Raw genomic sequence first — 19,116 nt, 5'->3', positions numbered from 1 at the left:
AGAAAGTCTCCTCCTTCAGGTGCCCAAGCGCCTGGCCAGACACTGAGGTCACGCGGGAGGAAGCCGTCAAAGGGGTCAGGCCTTGTTCAGGGTCAGGCCTTCCGACTACAGCTGAGGACGTGTCCCACAGCAAGGCCCCCAGGTCCCAAATGGGAAAGGGCCAGGAGGCAGCAGGCCATCGCACAGGCCCCCGGGGAGGCTTCAGGCTCTGCAGTCCCTAGTCCCGGGCACAGGGCAAGGTGCCCATGGAGGGCCTGCCTGGGTCTCTGACTCTTCTGCCTGCTCCCCTCCCAGGGTCCCGGTCCTCCCTGAGAGCCTCCCTGTGCCTGCCCTGAGAGCAGCCCTCTGCAGCCTAGCCCTCCCCGGGGCCAACCCACCCACCCCCAGAGCTCCTGGCCAGGCCTGCAGGTCCCCTCCTGTTCTTCTGGCTGGTCCCTGCCTCCCAGGGTCTGCCACTGCCTCCTGGACCTCTGTTGCTGGATGCCCTGCTTCCGGGTAGCCAGTCTGCCCATCAACTGGCTCCAGGGGACCCCAGTTGGGCTCCGGGGCCTGCATTTTTTTTCTGGCCTGTGGCTTGACTGGTCACTGACCGGAGGCCTGGCCTGGCCCTGGCAGCTGTGTGTGCCCTGCCTCCTCTGAGGACCCTGACCCCGGAGGGAGTCAGCTATAGGTCATTCTAGATTGTTCTAGCTCATTCCCCATAACTCCCATCCACCCTCTGGCACTGACAGGCCAGCCAGGAGGGCTTTGTTGCACAGGACACCACGAGGTGCCTGGGGCGTGAAGAGAGGGCAACGCGGTGCCTGAGGGGATGCAGTCCCTGTCTGTGGGAGTCCACGGCGGCATGGACAGAACGTGTGAAAACACCAGCCACGTGCAGTGTCTGCTCTAAGAGCTCAAGGTTACTTCACAGATGTTATGTCCGTCCGGTGAGCTCTGTAACGTTAGGCACTTTCTCAAAACAGTTTTGTGTCCGACTCAAGTTTGTGCTAAATGACGGGCGAAGGTCCCCTCAAGAAGGAGCCACACTTAGGTCAAAGGAAGCAGAAAACCATGCTGTCTGGCTATAAAAACCAAACACAACAACACAACAACCCACAGTTACAGGGCTTCCCGTGGGCAGGGAGGCCACGTGGGTTCTCCTTCTTTCTGGAAACTGGGGCCACCAGGCACACGGGCCGCACCCCGGCTACCCAGGGTGGTCTGGGGCTGTTCCCTCGACAAGGAAGATGCCCAAGGTATTTGAGCTGATCAGAAGCTCCATCCTGTCTCGGGCTCAGGACTCCCTGTAGGCATGGGGCTGGGCATGGGGCGGTCAGGGTCAGGGACAGGGGAAGGGTCCCCTCTGCCAGGCAGCTGCAGACTCTGGTAACCAGCACACAGGTGTGCCCTCCTGAGCGCCCAGCCCCGGGGAGGAGCAGACCTCCCGGCAAGGTGCTACCCCTGGCGGGACCACACGGCCCAGACCATCCAGCACCTGCCCCTCCTCCAGCCCAGCCCCTGACGCACGGGTGGCTACTCACTGGCGAGGATGACCATGTCCATGCCCCAGAAGATGCTCATGATCCAGCCCACCATGACGATGGCCGTGAGGGTCTGGATGAGGGCCGCTGCGATGTTGAGCCAGAAGACACAGCATACGTGCCTGTCCGGGAGGTCGGTGCGGGCTCCGCACAGCACCGCGAAAGCAGAGACAAACGTGCCTGTGAGAGGCCGGAGGGGACAGCCTTCTGAGTGCACTGGGGGGAACAGCCACACGCATGCTCCCGGCCAGCCAGGGGCCCCGCTATCCAACCCCACCCCCGGGGAGCTAGGAGAGGGGTGGCCCATGTCCAGCTCCTCCCCACTCAGACCTGGCTCGCCTCTGGTCCCCATGTTGGGGGAGCCGAGGCACCAGCCCCGGGATGTGTGGGCCCAGGCCCAGCACAGTCCTGGGGCCATGATAAGCTGTCCCTGCCATGAGGAAGACACGGTGCAGCCCCCTGTGAGGACAGTGAACAGCCTGGGGGAAGGACATCCACCTTGTGTGGCAAAAGCTGTAAAGGTCTAGCAGCTGAGAGGTAGGAACCCTGGGGTGACACGGAAGCCACCCACGGAGGCGAATTCAGGAAGTGCCCCCAGCACACTCGCTAATTCCAAAGGGACAGGAGCAGAGACCCCAGGTTCCTGCACGGTGGAAAAGGTGCAGTGCCCTAAACACGGTGCCCGTGTTTAGAGACCCATCTCTGACGGGGTTCCCCTAGACACCCCAGACCTGCAAGGGGAGGGACAGGGGGCCCAAGATTTGCTGAATATCCACAAGCCGCAAAGCAACATAACATGTGTGTCCAGGTCCCTTAGCCAGTAGGACTTCCCAGATCCCTGCAGGTGCTAGTGCTACACTTAGTGACATCTTCCTGGAGCCAGGTTCTCTCCTCCGTGGGCTCTGAGCCCTGTGGCCACCCTGCAGAAAAGCTAGTCCACCCCCCCCCAGTCCGTACCGGTCTCCCGTGCTGCTCCCGGACAGACTGTCCCTAGAGCTAGCACTTGACCCCCCGCCCCCGTCCAGAGCCCACCCCCCAACCACCTCCTTTACAGGTTCTCACCCTCTAGGCCACTGGCTCCCCACCCTAATTCCCAGACACCAGACACCCAGGGACGGTCTCCCAGAGAGGGTCTCCCAGCCACATGTGACCAGAGGGCAGGAAGGAACATGTGCTGAGGCAGGCAGGCAAGCTGATTACCCCCAGGGCAAAGCCTGTGCCTGCTGTGGACGGTCTCCCTGGTCCACAGAGGCAGGGGGATGAATTCCTGGCCGAGGCTGAGGGTAGCTCCTGGCTCCTCCTAAATGGAGAGTCTGGGGAAGTGAGAGTTGCCCAGAGCAGCCTCCTACCCCTACCCAGACAAGGCATGAGACAGCCCCAGCTGCCCAGAAGAGCTCCTGTGTGTGCTCGATCTCTCTCTCTCTCAAATAATTTTTAAAAAGATATACAGAGAGCTACAATAAGCAAACGAATATCGTATTGGCAGAAAACAGACAAGTGGAACAGAACTGAGAGCCTGGAAATAAACCCAGGGATGTACAGTCAACTAGTCTTTGACAAGGATGCTGAACGGGAGAGAAGATGGTCTCTTGATCAGTGGTGCCGGGGTAACTGGATATTCACATGGGAAACAATGGAGCTGGACCCCTACCTCACACCACTCACAAAAATTAACCCGACATGGATCAAAGACTTAAATGTAAGACCTGAAACCGCGAAATTCCTGGAAGGAAACAGACACAAAGCTCCCCCGATGTGGGTCCTGGTGATGGTTTCTCGGATGTGACACCTAAAGTTCAAGCAACTGAAGCAAAAAATAAACACGTGGGACAACCTTCTGCAGAGCAAAGGAAACCATCCACAGAGTGAAAAGACAACCCGTGGAATGGGAGAAAACACCTGCAAACCATGTGTTTGGTAACGGGTTAATCTCCAAAATACAGAGAGAATTCATCCGACTCAGTAGCAGAAACCACCCAATTAAAACATGGGCAAAGGATCTGAACAGACGCTTCTCCAAAGAAGACACCCAGACGGCCAACAGACACATGAGAAGATGCTCAACATCACTGATCACCAGGGAAATGCCAATCAAAACCACAATGAGATGTTACCTCCCACCCGTCAGAATGGCCACGATCAAAAGACACAGACGAGAGATACCCAGTGCTGGCGAGGATGCGGAGGAAAAGGAACCCTCGTGCTCTGCTGCTGGGATTGCAAATGGGTGCAGCCATTTACAGTATGGAGGGCCCTCAAAAAATGAAACACACAACGACCATATGGTCCAGCAATCCGTTCTGGGGAAAATGAAAACATTAATTCAAAGAGATATCCGCTCCCCAAGTTCACTACAGCATTATTTACAGTAGCCAAGACACGTCTACGGATGGAGGGATGGAGAGAGACATCATGGTGCATGTGTGCACAATGGAATATTACTCAGCCATAAAAACCGAGGAAACCCTACCACTCGTGACAACATCTCGCTAAGTGAGATAAGCCAGACAGAGAAAGGCAAACACGGCAGGATCTCATTGATGCGCGGGATCTCAAACAAAAACCACAAACTCAGGAAAAGAGATCAGATGTGTGGTTATGGGGGGCGGGAGAGCTGGAGGAGGGGGGTCAGAGGGTCCAAACCCCACGTGCAAGGGAAGGAAGCACCGGGGGGTGTCTCGTAGCCGACCCTGCTGTGGGTCAGCCAAACCATCACGCTGCATGCCTCAACCTCGCACCGCAATGGGTCTCAACGATTTCTCAGGAAAACTGAAAACAATGCAGATGCCCAAGTCCCAGCTAATCCAAATTTAGATCACCAGGCAGGAAGCGACGGGGGGGGGGGGGCCGGGGGCGAGAATCTGCATTTCTAGGAAAGTTCCTCCCTCCACGCAAATGCCCACTCAAGTGTGAGAACCACGGAGGAAGCAGCCCCTCCGTGTTACCGGCACAGAGCAGGGAGACTTGGGAGGCGAAGGTGGTTCTCCTCTCACACCCACAGACAGTCCAGTCAGCGGCACAGAGCAAGGCTGGATCCTTCTTCCTGGGGGCTGTGGCTGGCTGGGGTCTCTCAGCGGCTCATCCAGACACCCGACTCGGTCCCTGCCCTGCGGAACCCCCAGATGAGTGAGGAAGCTCCTTATCCCCACCTGATGGAGGAAGGGGGCTCGGGGCATGCCCCAGTTTATAGAGGGGGGGATGATGGAGATGATATTTGAACCCAGCCTCCTCCCCTGGGGAGAGGGAGGTTGCTGTGGGGGTAGGACCGGTGACCTGGGCAGGGGTGGCAGGCTGCATGGGCACTAGCCAGGGGCTCTGAATGCCCAGAGAAGGTGCATGCCCCTAAGCTGGGGGAAATGGAGCTCCAGCAGTGTTTGGAGCCAGAAAGAGACATGACAGAAGAAGTGACTGAAGACGACATGTCAGCAGCGTGCTGAGTGGGTTGGAAGGGTCAGGGATGAGCCAGCAGCAGCTGGGGAATGACGGGACGTGGACTTAGGGCTTGGGAGAGGCCACGGGAGGAAACAGGAGACTTGGGGCCCCTTGGGAAGCGTGTACCTCTGTCCTTTGCCTCTGCTGATCTCGTGCGTGGTGGGAAATGAGATGAACAAGGATTGACACCATGAAGAAGGAGAAACTAAAAAAACAAGTGACGAGTTGGGCGGCCCTGGACTGAGCGAGGCTGAATGATGGGGCTGCACTGCCCAGCCTTGGTCTAGATGCAGATCTGTCTGGTATAGCAGCCCGAACGCTTTTCTGCCAGGATATTGGACCCTGACACTAAAAAATAAGGAAAATTAGTTCAGCTGCTGCGGAGAACATATGGAGGGTCCTCAAAAACTCAAAAATAGAATCCCCAGCTAGCCCAGCAGTTTCACTTCCGAGTCTGTACCCAAGAGAACAGAAAGCAGAGCCTCGGCAAGCTCTGTGCACCCCCACGTTCACAGCAGTGTTGTTCCTAATGGCTAGAGCACGAGAGCACCCCGACTGCCAACAGGTGGATGAGAGGATGAACAAAAGATGGTGTGTACACACACCGGAATGTTCCTCAGTCCAAAAAAGGAAGGAGATCCTGACCCCTGCTACCGCCAGGATGACCCTTGAGGACATTATGCCGAGTGAAAGAAGCCAGTCACAAAAAACGATACTTCATGATTCCGTCTATGCAAGGTGCCCGAGGTGTCGCATTCATAGGGACAGAGAGTAGGAGGGTGATGGCCAGGGGCTGGGAGCGGGGGATGGGGACCTAGAGTTTCGTGGGGACAGAGTTTCCATTTTGCAAGACAAAATTATTCTGGAGATGGATGTTGAAGGTGGCGGCAGTACAGTGCGAGTGGACTTCATGCCCATTTCTTGTTACGCGCATGTTACCACAATAAAAAAAAAATGAAATACGTAAGAAACATCATCCTTTATGATTTTCAAAAGACCGCTGAGGACCTCCACCTCCTCCGGCCAGAGTCGTCCTTGGGAGGCCATGGAGCAGCGGGGCCCCGACCTGTGGCCGAACGCCAGCCTGCCTGTCCGCATCCGTTCGGCTGAGCCACGTGAAGTGCCCATCTCTGCGGGTCAGGCTATGGCTTGGCCTGCTGCGTAGACGGACACTGGGGGCCTGAGAAACTCCGTCCCTGGGCTCCGAGGCTCTCAGTTATAAAGCCATCTGGTCCATCTCCCGTCAAAAGACGGACCCTCACCAGAATCCCCAAACTGAATAGAGGGCGCCGGGCATCTACACGCACCTGTCCGCCCGCCGAGTGGAGAGGACAGCTCGGCGCACCGGCCGCTCTGCGGACACACGGCGCCTCGCAATGTGGCAATGCCAGCAAAGACCCAGGCCCGTCTGCTGGGAGGAGACGGGCCTGCCCACGGTGTGTTTGAAAGAGGAGACAAACTTGGGGCGCCTGGGTGGTTCAGTTGGCTGAGCGTCTGACTGTTAGTTTCAGCTCAGGTTGTGATCTCACCGTTGTGGGATCGAGCCCCACATCGGGCTCAGAGCCCAGCAGAGTCTGCTTCAGATTCTCTCTCCCTCTCCCTCCGGATCACTGTCCCTCAAATACATAAAATCTTTGGAAGGAAGGAAGGAGGGAGGGAAGGAAGAAAGAAAAGGAAGGGAGGGAGGGAGGGAGGGAGGGAGGGAGGGAAAGAAAGGGGGGCACACTTACAGGTGTGAGTTGAGGGGGACTTCTGGTCACCCCTTTCCTTCGCACACAGGGACATGCTCAGGGTAACTCTGGGATATGCACAGAAATATGAGCACCTCGTATGCTGAGTGATGTGTACAACATGTATATGTACAGATGTTACCAGCAGCCGCATTCACTTCGATAAATTAATAATCAATTAATTATTAATTAGGATCAATAATTTCGCTAAGTAGGAAATGTTGGTAACAGGTCCCTTTTGCTGTATAAGATTACACGTGCCACAGAAAGTAAAGCCTGAGTGGATGGGTTTATACTATAAAAACATCATTTTAACTTTTTCAGCAATAAATTTAAAGAATGATTTTAGCACATTTGCATGTGAAGAGGTGTTAATTGTTTCAAATGAGTCTTACCCGCTAAATAAAGAGCCCTGGCCAGCCCCGTGTTAGTTCTAATTTACCCCACTGAGCACCAACCTTGTGCCCATGCCGGGTCCAGGACAGAGACCGGTCAGGCGGGTGGGGGGGCACCCCCAGCTCGGGAGCTTGGGCTCCGGCGGGCATCCCAGGGTCACAAAAGGAACAGTGACAAATTCTGTTTGGTTCTTTCGGGGAGGATTTCACAGTGATGGTGGGGAAAGGTCTGGAAGCAGACGGAGATGGTCCAGGGAAGAAAGAAAGGGAGAGGATCCCAGACACGACCCAGCGAGTCTGTCCAGGGGCCCAGAGGGTGGCACAGGGCAGCTGGGCACATAGAGGGGAGCGAGGAAAATAAGGCTGGCTCCTGCTTTGGTAATAATAATAATAATAATAATAATAATAAATTGGGGTGCGTGGGTGGCTCAGTCGGTGAAGCATCTGACTTGATTTTGGCTCAGGTTGTGATTCCAGGGTCATGAGATGGAGTCCCGCATCGGGCTTGAAGCTGCATATGGCGCCTGCTCAGGATTCTCTCTCTCCTTCTGCCCCTCCTCCTCTCTAACAAATTAATAAATATATAATAAAGAAAAATAAACCATCTTCATAAATTAAAAGAATGGGGCCAAGGTGGGCCATGGTCAGACCGGAAAGGCCCCAAGGGTCTTGCTATGGAGTCAGGCTTCCCTCTCCAGGCGACGGCAGCTCCTGGGAAGGGATTCAATGGGGAAAACGGTCGGGGTTTAATTTTAGAACAAATGCTGTGACTCCCAAGGGGAGGATGGGGCGGAACGGCTGAGGCATGAGGCTGGGAGGAGACATGGCCAAGATCCCATGACAAGTCAGAGGTGGGAAGGGAGGAGTGGCAGCAGGAACGAGGTAGGAAGGAGCCCAAGGACTTAAAGCAGGTAGTGTCCCCAGGACAGGGCGGCCGGCTGCAGGACGCAGAAGGTGGGGGGAGGGGGCCCTGACAGCTGTGGGCTCCTGGTTTCCCCCACGACACCCTAAAGGTGGAGCCAAGAAATGGGAGGAACCCAGGGATCATGAGCCAGGAGAGCGTACATGGGGACTTGGGAGGGTGGGCTGCAGGCTATGGAAATCATCCAGGAAGGCACAGAACTCAAGGAAGAAAGGTCAAGGCCAGACCCAGGGGGACATCAAGATCTTTGGGTGAGCAAGGACAGAAAGGGTATAAGGGACGAGGGCGCAAAAGTGCAGGAACAGGTCAGAGGGGTGAGGCTTGAGGTCCCGGACACGGGAGGCCGACTCAGGGAAGAGAAGCCGGGGACTGACCCCTTCCGCAGAGACAGCCAGTGGCAGGGATGGGGATGGGAGCCCAACTGCATCAGGCCAGGAGTGGCCTCAGTGGGGGTTCTGAAAGGGTGCCAAGGTGAAGGAGGAGGTCAGAGGTTTGGGAGACAATGAGGTGTGTGGATTCCAAGACAAGGGTGAGGACGACTTTCAAAAAAAAAAAGTACATGCGAGAAGCATAAGCCAGGACACCAGCTGGGAAGTCACAGAGTTGGGGGTGGGGGTGGCGGGGAGGGGGTCCCAGCCTCGGGAGGATGAGGATCTGATGTGCGGGGCAGAGGGCCTACCGCCATTTTCCAAACCAATCTGTGCATCAGGATGAACTGGGGTTTCTAAAAATGCAGGTCTCAGGCCCCACATCCAGACCCCCAAAGGCACAAGGATCAACCCAGGAATTCCTGGTTTAAAGCAAGAAAGCCCACCCCATCCGACTCTCACGTACTGTCCGGTTTAAGGGGAGGGGGCTTCAGAGATACAGAACCAGAGCACCCCCTCTCAGGAGCCCCAGGTGCCATTCTGGCCCTTCGCTCTGCCCAACGGCGGCCCCCACCGCGCAGGGCTGAGTCGGGGAGATCATCCCTCGGAGCACAGGCCGAGGGCAGGAGACTGGGCCCAGGGCACGCTTCTCCGGGGGGAAAGAGCAAGGCCAGGCCACCACCACCGGGCACAAGGCGGGTGACACCAGCGCCGTCTCCAGCACCGGGAGGTTTGACATGGATGTGAGCCTCGCACACACGTCCTGCTGTGATGCCACAGAAGAAGGGCCTGAGGAGGACCCCCCCCCCAAACACACACACAAACTCACAGCAAAGATGCTCGTGGGCTTTGGAATCAACCCCCTCTGGCCACCACTGCTCCCCTGAGGTGGCTGGGCCAGCAGCATCCTCAAGGAGATCGGGGCTCGGGCCCCAGGGACGGGCAGTGGGGAGGGCAAGGTTCCGTCCACCTCTACCCCCTGGAGTTCCCGCCCTAGAAGAAAAACCGCCCTGGAGCACCTACTGGTTTCCCAGCAGGAGGGGCCGCTCTGCCCCATTGGGACAGAGCGCGGAGGTGGGGGTGGGTAGGGCTGGAGTTCTGGAAATCTCCTTCACAAGCCCCCAGCCGGTTCAGCTTCTCGAATGACTCCTCTGGGAGCTGTGGAAGGTGTGGGGTTTGGAACAGGGGTCTCGAGGGGTGTGGACCCCCAGATGCAGGCAGCGGGCTCTGCTGTCCCTCCAATGCGCTACTCGTCACCTGCACACTCTTCGTCAACCCCCAGGGAGGGGTGGCAGTGCAGCTTTCGGGCAGACCCTGACCTTGAGCCTCAGGGAACTCGGGGGAGATGTGCAGGACAGCTCACCCCAATTTCACAGCCGATTTGGGAGGAGACACTACACCTTAGGACAGAGGTCTCGCGGCCGACCGCCGTCCAGTCCAGGCCAGAACGAGATGAACAGAAGGTCACCCACGAGTCACACTTAGCCCTCAGACGTTCCGAATCTCAGACCTTGGAGGGCATAAGAAGCCGGGTACCAGCTCCCCAAGACTAAGGCACCACGTCTGGGCACCCAGCTTGTCATCACGTCAGCTAATCCTCCCGGAGGCGGGAAGGACAAGTTCACACATGATCCTGGATGAAAGTTAAGGGTGGTTTGAACATAAGCATACTGGCCTCGGTGAGGCCAAGTGAGCTGCGGGAGATGAGGCCTTGGGCCCCCGCAGGCAGGGCTCTGGAAGGGACAGGAGGGGAAGGGGCTGGTCTCAGGAAGGGGCAGGAGGGGAAGGACCGGGGCACCTGTGTTCGCATGCACTGTAGGAAGGCGCTGCCCGTTTTGTAGGCAGAGCTGAGTGCAAGCAAATGTTGAGGCGGGTGAAGCAGAGAGGGAGGGGCATTGAGCAGACCAGTGCGGGTCGTGGAGGGTGTAGGGAGCCAAAGGACGGTTGCCAGGGTCGGAGGTTGGTGGGGACGGCTTTGTCCTGGGGCAGGAAGCGTTCTGTGGACCCAGCACTGGCCTGCACCTCATGACCTGCCCGATGGGGAACTAGCAAAGCAGAGACAGGGGAACGGAGGGCAAAACACGGCCAGTTCTTGTCTCCTGTCCTCCTGACCACACTGAAAGTTCCTGAGAATGAATCTGCCCGGGCCTTCGACCTGTCTCTGCTGGACCGGTGGTAAAAGGGTGTGTGGACGGTCTCCCACAACCCAACAGCACACTCCTCAATGAGGTCACATGCTGGAAGGACATCATCGCCCTGCGGTGACCAGGCTGTCCCCTGCGGTCAGCGGCAACTACTGACCCTCTACCCATCTCTGATCACTCCGAGACAGGGAAGTGAGTTTACGATGACTTCACTCTCTCCAAACACAGGTTCCAAAGAAGACAATTCATGGAGGGCGGCCAGATGGGCCCTGCGTCCCTCCACAGGGAGGAGGTGGAGGACAGCGGGAACGAGCCTCCGTGCCCGTAGCCTCAGCGACTACTCCACACCCAGGGTCCTCCCCTTCCACCCCGGAGGCAGAAAGCACCAGCTTGGGGCACGGATGCCTAGGCTTCGCTGGGCCTCAGCGAACACTGAGGGGCTCGGGGAATGGATGCAGCCAGAAGCCTTCAGATGGCTCAGGGGCTTACGGGTGAGACACAGCGGATGACAGTCCTCAGTGGCTATGGTAGCCGTGGGGGTGGGCTTTGCATCCCCAAATGCAAAGGCCCCGTGGCATAAAGGCAGTAAGACACAGAGCCCCCTTGGCTGCCGCAGACCAGTCTGTCATCCTTCTTACGGGGGATGGAGAACATGAACCCGGCTCCCTCTGTCCTTCTCCGAGCCGCCACTGCGATACCAGGCTGATCATCCCACTGGAGGCTAGGTTGACGGGAGCTGATAATTAATTTTAATAGCCCTGGGTTGCATCAGCCTCCCCGTGCTTTGTTGGCAAAGCTCCCCTGCTCTCCACTGTGGCCGACACCCCCATAATTGATGCAAAGCAGAACTGGACACTCAGGTCTCTCTCAGGACACCCCCGATCTCTCCCCAGGGTGTTGCGCCTGAGCAGAAATTTAACCGCATGGAATTCTCTGTTCCCCAGCTCCAAGCTGGGTCACAGCAGATTCTGGGTGCAAATGCCAGAGGGGGAGGGGGTGGAGAAGGGGCTGCGCAGGGACAAGGGCGCTGAGGCCCTTGGTGGCTGGGCTGTGTCCTCCCTACTCTCTAGCAGGACCGGTGCAATAGCTGGTCAGTCAGGTGGAAGGTGGGCAAGGGCAGCCCGAGGACAGGCGCTGGAGGGGACAACACGTTCCCGTCTGCTCAGAATCTGCAGCCTGACAAGATGAAATTTCCATGGATGGGCAGACACTGAGATTGAAAACAGAGAGGGGCTCGGCGCAAGGTCACAGGCGCCTGGAGGTCCACGCCAGGAGAACCTGCCGCATGAAGAACCCACAGGCGGCTCTGAGAGCAGGGATCCCCGGGTCCTGCAGCCACCCGTGGCCTTCGTGGGAGTCTTTTATCCACGGGGGCTTGGCCAAGACCTGTGGGCTCATGGCTGAACCTCCGTCTATCGTTCAAGCCTCCAAGTCACATCTGTCATTTAGGACGCGCCTACTGTGTCCTCAGCACTGAGCCTGTGCGAGGAGTCACTGTGTCCTTACCCGCTCAAACCTGCCTTCCTGGGCACAAAGCTGCTCTTCCTTATAATCTCCTCTGAGTCCTTCCATCCATTCAGGTTCCCTTGGGTTCAGGGGCATTCATGAGGCACCTGCTGGATGCCAAGAACTGGGAACACAGAGGCAGCATCCCAGGCCTCAGGGGCCTCACAGAGCAGGGAGGGACGAGTTGGCCATGGAACACAAGGCCTTGTGGGCGTCCCCGAGAGAGGGGCGGAGGGGGAATGCTGCCGCGCTTGCAAAAGGGGGCCCTGGCGTTGGAACATCACGAGGCCTTGCCCAGGAACAGGACTTGTCCAGACCTCAGTTTCCCCATCTGCAACCTGCCTCATGGGGCGGGCCTGAGGCTGACATCGTGCACGTAGCCCTGAGAACACAGTGTGCCTTCAGCAAGGGCTACGTGGGTCCACAAGGAGGGGGTCACAGCCCCGTCCGGAAAGTCTTCCCCAGGGGGCAATACCTGAGCAGAGCCTGGAGATAAGGAGGGATTCAAGGGGTCAGATGAGCTAAAGATCCCAGCGAAGCCTGTCATCATTGTGGTTTGTGGCCCGTGATGCTGTCTTCACTCTGTCGGCCTCATGGAGCCCGAGGCCCAGTGCCTACCCGCATGCCACGGCATTGTGTGGCCAGAAAGATAGTGATAATGAGGGTCACGCAGCAAGACAGGCAAGCACTTTAAATGAATTTAAACATAGCGTGTATGCTGTTCCCGGGACTGCCCAACACTATTCCCGTTTGTGGGCAAGCATGGGAGCGCGTGAGAATTGCTTCGCCGGGCAGAGCTGCAGGCGGCTGGTCCTTTTTGTTTCAAAGCAAGGTGCTCTCTTCCATTAAAACAGTTTCAGGTACCTATCAAGGGCCAAGTCTGGCAAGGACATCCCAGTGGCCATGGAAAAGGCCACATAGCAGTCACGGGAGAGAGGAAACGGATGATGCTGTGTGACCACGCCGGGGCTGTGGCAGAGGCCCCAGACCTTCCAAGAAGACCCCAGTCAGAGGGCGTCCTTCCCTGACAAGGAGAAAAAGCCAGGGTCTCGCCTGCACAGACGGTCTGAGCTCAACCTGCTGGAGGCCACGCGACCAGGAGGACACTGAGGCTCGTGCGGAGGCCAGTAAAGGACTCCCGTGATGGCAGTGGCAGAGGGGGTGGCCCTACCGCCCTGGTGTGAGGCCTCCCAGAGGAGTAGGGAAGAAGCTGGGAGAGCGGCAGGAGGCCCGTGAGGCTCGTGCTCGGCTACTCTCTGTCTGGCCGGGGACTCCCCACACGCCTGACAGGCACCTGCTCCTTCCCCAAGGCGTGCAGTGCCGGGGATGGAGGGGTGAAGAGCGGGGTAGAGCGCACATTCCCGGGCCAGGGACAGCTTCCTGCGGCGGCTCGCAGGATCAGGCTCAGGACGACTTCTCCAACTGGGCCTTCCATGGCCGCTCATGCCATGGGAACACGCCACGCTTCACAGAGGGAAGCGAGGCTCCTGGAAGCATCCGACGTTCCCGACACAGGGCTGCCGGGCCACACAGGAGATGGCCTTTGACCCTCACAACGGCCGGCCGGAGCCTGGGACAGGGATGCTGGGCTACTGTGACTTCTGGACACAGAGCCGGATGTCTTCTTGCCCCCCCCCCCCCGCCCCAGCCTCCTTTCCTCAAGCGGCAACAGGCTGGCTGGGGCGCAGCAGATTGCGTGGACCACAGGCTGTGAAGAAGGACAGGGGGCTCCCCGAAGTCCCTTCTAGACACTTCTGGAGGCATGGGGATGGACTAACGAGCCACCGAGGAGGAACCGCTTTATGGTGTTCTTTGGGGTTGGGGAGGCACCTCTCCATGCACAACCGTGATTTTAAGCCATAAAGTTTTGGGGAGCAACGCCAACTGAGGCACCAACAGGGCCCATTTCCCCAAACCTGTGGCCGCCAGGAAAGGGGAAGGAGAAGCTGAGGACGGGGGCTTCTGCCGATGCACCCACACTGCACCTGGAGAACACCCTTCCAGAAAATAAGGTCGGAACAAACCTGATCTGGCTTCCCCCAGAGGGGTCCCCTGGGCCATGCCTGGGGTAGCCTTTTAAGATTCACTTGCTGAGGGCGCCTGGGTGGCTCAGGGGGTTAAGCCTCTGCCTTCAACTCATGATCTCAGGGTCCTGGAATCAAGTCCCGCATAGGGTTCTCTGCTTAGCAGGGAACCTGCTTCCCAAACCCCTCTCTCTGCCTGCCTCTCTGCCTATTTATGATCTCTGTCAAATAAATTTAAAAATCTTAAAAAAAAAAAAAAGATTCACTTGCTGATTTCCTAACAAGCAAACAACAGAACAGATCTGATAAACCTACTTTTTAACAGGAAATTTACATCAGGAAAGGACCCAGAATCATGACCAGCTATCCTGACAGAGGCCTTCTGTCCCCAGATCCAGGCAGCTTGGACCTGACCCTGGCCAGGACAGGGCCCCTGGGACCACAGCTTCCCGGAGGAAGCTGTAGACATCGGGCCGATGAGGCTGCGGGGGGACTAGGCCAAGGGCCACAGGAGGGGGTTGGGGCAGCGAAGCCCGTCGGGGAAGATGCAAAAGTTGGGGGGAGGAGAAGAGAGCAGCTGGGTGGGCAGCAGTTAGAAATGGAAAACAGGGGGTTTTCGGTGGAATCCCAGAGAAATCCTGGCAGCTTCGGGGGGTGGGGGGGGGACGCACACTCATAAGTCCAGGTAAAGGCTCTGGGTCACTGTAGCCTCTCAGAGACCCGAGGGACCAGGCCAGGCTGGTGCAGGAAGGATTCACCTAGCGGGGTGGTGGGCCGGTGGGCCATCACCCCAACTCCTCCCCGAGGGCCCCGCTTCCTACCCCCCGCCACCAACTCCCAGCCGAAGTTGCTGGTTTCCTCTTCTCCCCGCCCACCGGCTGGCTCCCCATGCTCCCCATCCTCCCCTCTGATACTCCCTCCCGCTGCACACGCTGGCGGCCCAGCACTCCAGCTCGGAGCCCAGTAGCCCACAGTCCACCCGGCCCCCTGCAGCTCAGATCACCCCTTCGAGCTATTTATGAGCCGATCTGCTCTCCCCAGGGCACAAGCCTTATCTGTTCCTCTCTGAGCGACCCCCGCCAGCTGCCTACAAGAGGAACTGGTGCATCAAAGATACTCAAGCACCTAATGAATCTGAATTTCCTAAAATCGCTTCATGCGACCAGCATGAGGACAATTCCTGGTGGAGGGTGGTTCCAAGAAGGTACAGCCGGCCCTCTGCACCAGCTACGAGCCCCCTGGGGCAGTCCAGCCCAGAGGAACACCCACTCTGAACACCAAATGCTCGGGTTTGAGCCCCGCCCTGCCACGTTATCAGGGTCCTGTGTGACCTTGGACAAGTCACTTAACCTCTCTGTGCTTGGTTTGGTCCGCTGAGAATGAGAGCAATAACCTCCAGCTCTCTGTGTTGGTCTGAGAGTTAGGGGACGTGCAGTGCTCAGAACAGTACACATGCCCCGTGGAAATACGCACGCCTGCTGCTACTGCGCTAGACACTAGGTTTGCATCCCTCCTCCCCCCATCCCAGGCACCAGGGGACCCAGGCCTTTAGTGAGGCTTCTCGAAGGACCAGATTGCCAGAGGATCGGCTGAGGCCAGAAGATCCACGCGTCTATAGGACTGCACGAGCTGCCCTCTTCTCGGGCGTCACATGGCGGGTACCCTGTGGGCCATGCGCTCCCTGAGCTCCTGCGCCGCCCCCCAACGGCCTCCCCTCCTGTAGGCATCTGGCACAGATGCCCGCAAGGCCCACCCTCACTGAGAAGCCGATGGTCACTCGGGCCGAGGAGACCGATCTGCCCTTCCCAGTGCCTGCAGGTGAGGGACAGGCTGAGGTCCCACCAAGACCAGCAGGCTGCCTGCACGCCCTCTGACCTTGAGACGCGGGGTGGAGGAACGCGGTGGAGCCACGGTCCTGGCTCCCGGCCGTACCACGCAGGACCTCGGCCATCTCTCCCCCTCTCGGAGCACCCTGCGCCCCGGGTCATTCTTACGGTGTTCTTACTGCTGGTGCCCCACAGAATCCAGTGCATGGGATGTTTGGACTGGGCACGACCCTGCTTCTCTGGGGCAGCACAGTTGGGCAAGTAGCTTCTTCCCCTTCCCAGAGGCCTGGCTGGGTCTGGGACAGGGACGGGAAGGGACAGAAGCCCTCAGGACACAGACAGCCTGACAACAGGACACCAAAGCTCTGTGCAGAAGGGCTACCAAGCAACATGAGGACCGTGTGCCCCAACCCTCACAAACAGACCCGAGCACAAATCAGGGGAAAGTTCCCCGAGGCTTTGGGGCCAAATCACTGACCCCCCACAGTGACATGCTGGAAACCACCGAAGATATCAGAACCCCCTTCGCACAGACAGCAGCCCCTCAGGCGGTGCGGGCAGAACTCGAACCCGGCACGGCGGCCCCGGGACCCGCATCAGGAAGCCGACTTGGGGTGGGGTCGCAGGTCCTCCCGGACAGAAGTCCGATTAGTCGGCTTGATTGACACTTTATTCTCCAGACTTGCCTGCAAACGTCTCTGGCCATTTCCAGAAATGAATTTCACCCTCCTCGGGTGCGTTTTGGAACCATTTAGCCTTTTCATTCTTAGGAGCTGCTGACCGAGACAGTGGAGGCCCAGAGGGCGCTCGGCCTGCTCTGAGCAGCAGCAGCCCTGCCGGGACCAAGAGACATGGGACGAGAGCATCTCCATAAATGTGCATCTCGTACATGTGAACCGATTCCACTTGTGAGCCACCCCTTCAAGGGCGACGGCGTTCAAAGGCAGTTCTGTACTCCCTCACGCTCCCCAACTTGTGCATCGCTGGTAGGGATAGGCGTCCAGGGGTTCTGGAGGCTGGGGAGCTGCTGAAACCTCCAGCATCATCAGCTTCCTCTCGAAAGGGGAGATCAGCGCAGAGTCAGGCCCTCCCTGCATTTCAGATTCGGCACGTCACCTGCTGACAAGCCTGGGCCACCACCACGGGGCTCGGAAAAGCAGATGCAGGGGGACAGAGGCACCTGCCATTCCTGAATGCAGCACACCGCCCCTCCCCCACCCCCCAGGTCCCAGGCATAGCAGTGTCTATATTCAGTGTAACTGGTTGATGAATCCAACAAAAATGGTCATTTGTGCCATGTTATCTGTGTTTACAATGAATAATAGGTGTGTGTCGTTGTTGTGACTGGTAAACTGCCCCTGTTTCTATGCATTGTTTCCAAAGACGAGCAACTCAAGGACACAGAAAGGAAGATTGTGACACAGACGCTCTCCCTTAGGCTGCTTTGGGCTGGAAGTGACACAAAGCCAACCCAACTAGCTGAGCGGGGATGAAGCACTTACGAACTCCAGCAATGAAAGGTCCGGAGTTGTTCTGAAGCAGGCTTGGGAAGCAGATCACCAGGTCACCAAGGGCCAAGGCTCTCTAGGTCTCTGCTACAGACACTCGGCGCGGGCTTTCAGTTCAGGCTGGTGCCCCGGTGGCTGCGGCAGTCCCGGGAGGCTCGATCCAGATGTACAAGGAGAGAGAGAGATAGCCTCTCCCCATGGCCCTCCTCTGAGCATGAATGATCACTGGGTCCCCTGTCCGAGTCTGCGCCCGTCACTCACAGGAGGGGTGCGGTTTCAAGACACGTGGCCAAGCCAGCGCGGGGGAGAGCATGCCGACCTTCGGCCTAGTGCCCGCCCCGGGGTGCTTAACAGGAAGCAGATCCCCCTCTCTCCTCCTGCTCCCAGGCAACCAGATGCTCAGAGTCACCCTGTGATGAACGCACAGTGCTGTGCTTGAGGCCACGAGTTGAACACTGGAAAATGTTGACCTTAGTACATTTCTCATTACGTACTTCACAGTAAGAAACGTCCCCTGGGGACGTCCCTGACTCAGCGGTGACCGGGAATCTTAGGGAGAGGCGGGTCTGGACCCGACGATCACACCCCACGCAGCTGCCAGCGGGAGCCTTGCTCACGCACCATCTCCCCACGACTGAACTCCCTTCTCCCGCAGCTTCTGGAGTCAAGACAGAATCCCCTTCTCTTCCCCTGACCAGCACGCCAAACTGATTCAGGATGTCTAATGCATAGGAACGGAGGGTGTGCAGGCCAAATCTGGGCTCCTAGCTGCCTGGGGGGGCTCCCTGGGTGGGGACCCCAGGATACACCGTGCCAGCTGTCCCTCTAACTGTGCTCTGCAGCCACCCCGGCCAGCAGCTCCAGGAGACAGTGCATCCCCCACCTTTAATGAGGTCCTTCTGAGCCCTGCTGTCAGGACAAGCCATCCATCCCCCTGCCAGGGAGGCACTGGGAGGGGAGTGCTCCTCCTAGTGCTCGCCTGATTGCTGAGCCAAGGAAGGAATGACAGGGCCAGACAGAGCCACCGCCGCGGCCCACGGATTTCTCAGAACAGGGTTCATTAGGTGCAGGAAGACTTAGATCTGGGGCTTTTGCAACCCCAGGCAGCACACCCTGGAGCTGGGGCGGGCAGGACTCGGCCCTGGGCCAGATGCCAAGGCAGACTCTGGGGAGAAGCTCACCAGCAGACATTTCCTATTACGGCAAGACTGCAGTGTGACGGGCTCAATCTGTGTTCAGAGTGTGGCTCCCTTTGATACTCTGGTAGCAAGGCTAGTCGCTGTGGGCTCCCACCCGCCCAGTGCCGGCTGGAAAATGGTGGTTGCTTAAGGTGCACAGTTCACGTGGAAACCACTATTTCTTCCTCTTGGAGGTGGTGCCATGAAATCCTGTCCTCTGCTGGACTCCCAGGAGCACCCCCACGTCTTCCTCCAGCAGCCACGGCCAGGCCAGGCATTTTCCCCCAACCGCCCCTCTACTTCACTGCTGCCACCTGGCTCCTCCCACTGAGTGTAAACCACGCCCACGGAGCTCCCCAGCACCAGAGCAGCCGGGCCTAGCCGCCAGGGGTGGGGACCCGCTCACCTGTGTCCCACTCACCTCTCACATCACCCACCTGGAGAACCAGGCCAGGCCAGGCCAGTCTGTCTTTGTAGGTGCTCTCTACCCTCTGCTGGGGGGGGGGGGGGCGGTTCTAACTGTGCCCTCCTTCACTGTGTGTCCTATCTTACATGTGCAG

The 19,116-nt window shown here is 58.1% G+C and overlaps 1 protein-coding gene across 1 annotated transcript in view; it reads right to left on the bottom strand.

Annotated features, from left to right (window-relative positions):
• Positions 1–19,116, bottom strand: part of STUM (stum, mechanosensory transduction mediator homolog) — a 50,296-nt gene that overhangs the window by 3,736 nt on the left and 27,444 nt on the right. Inside the window, exon 2 of the mRNA XM_080825180.1 lies at positions 1,524–1,703. Coding sequence (XP_080681306.1) covers positions 1,524–1,703 — 180 coding nt within the window. The remainder of the gene's footprint in view (positions 1–1,523; positions 1,704–19,116) is intronic.

Source organism: Martes martes (assembly GCF_963455335.1).
Source record: "Martes martes genome assembly, chromosome: 15".
Taxonomy (NCBI): domain Eukaryota; kingdom Metazoa; phylum Chordata; class Mammalia; order Carnivora; family Mustelidae; genus Martes; species Martes martes.
Note: the sequence above shows the minus strand (reverse complement) of the source record. Positions and strands in the feature narration are given on the sequence as shown.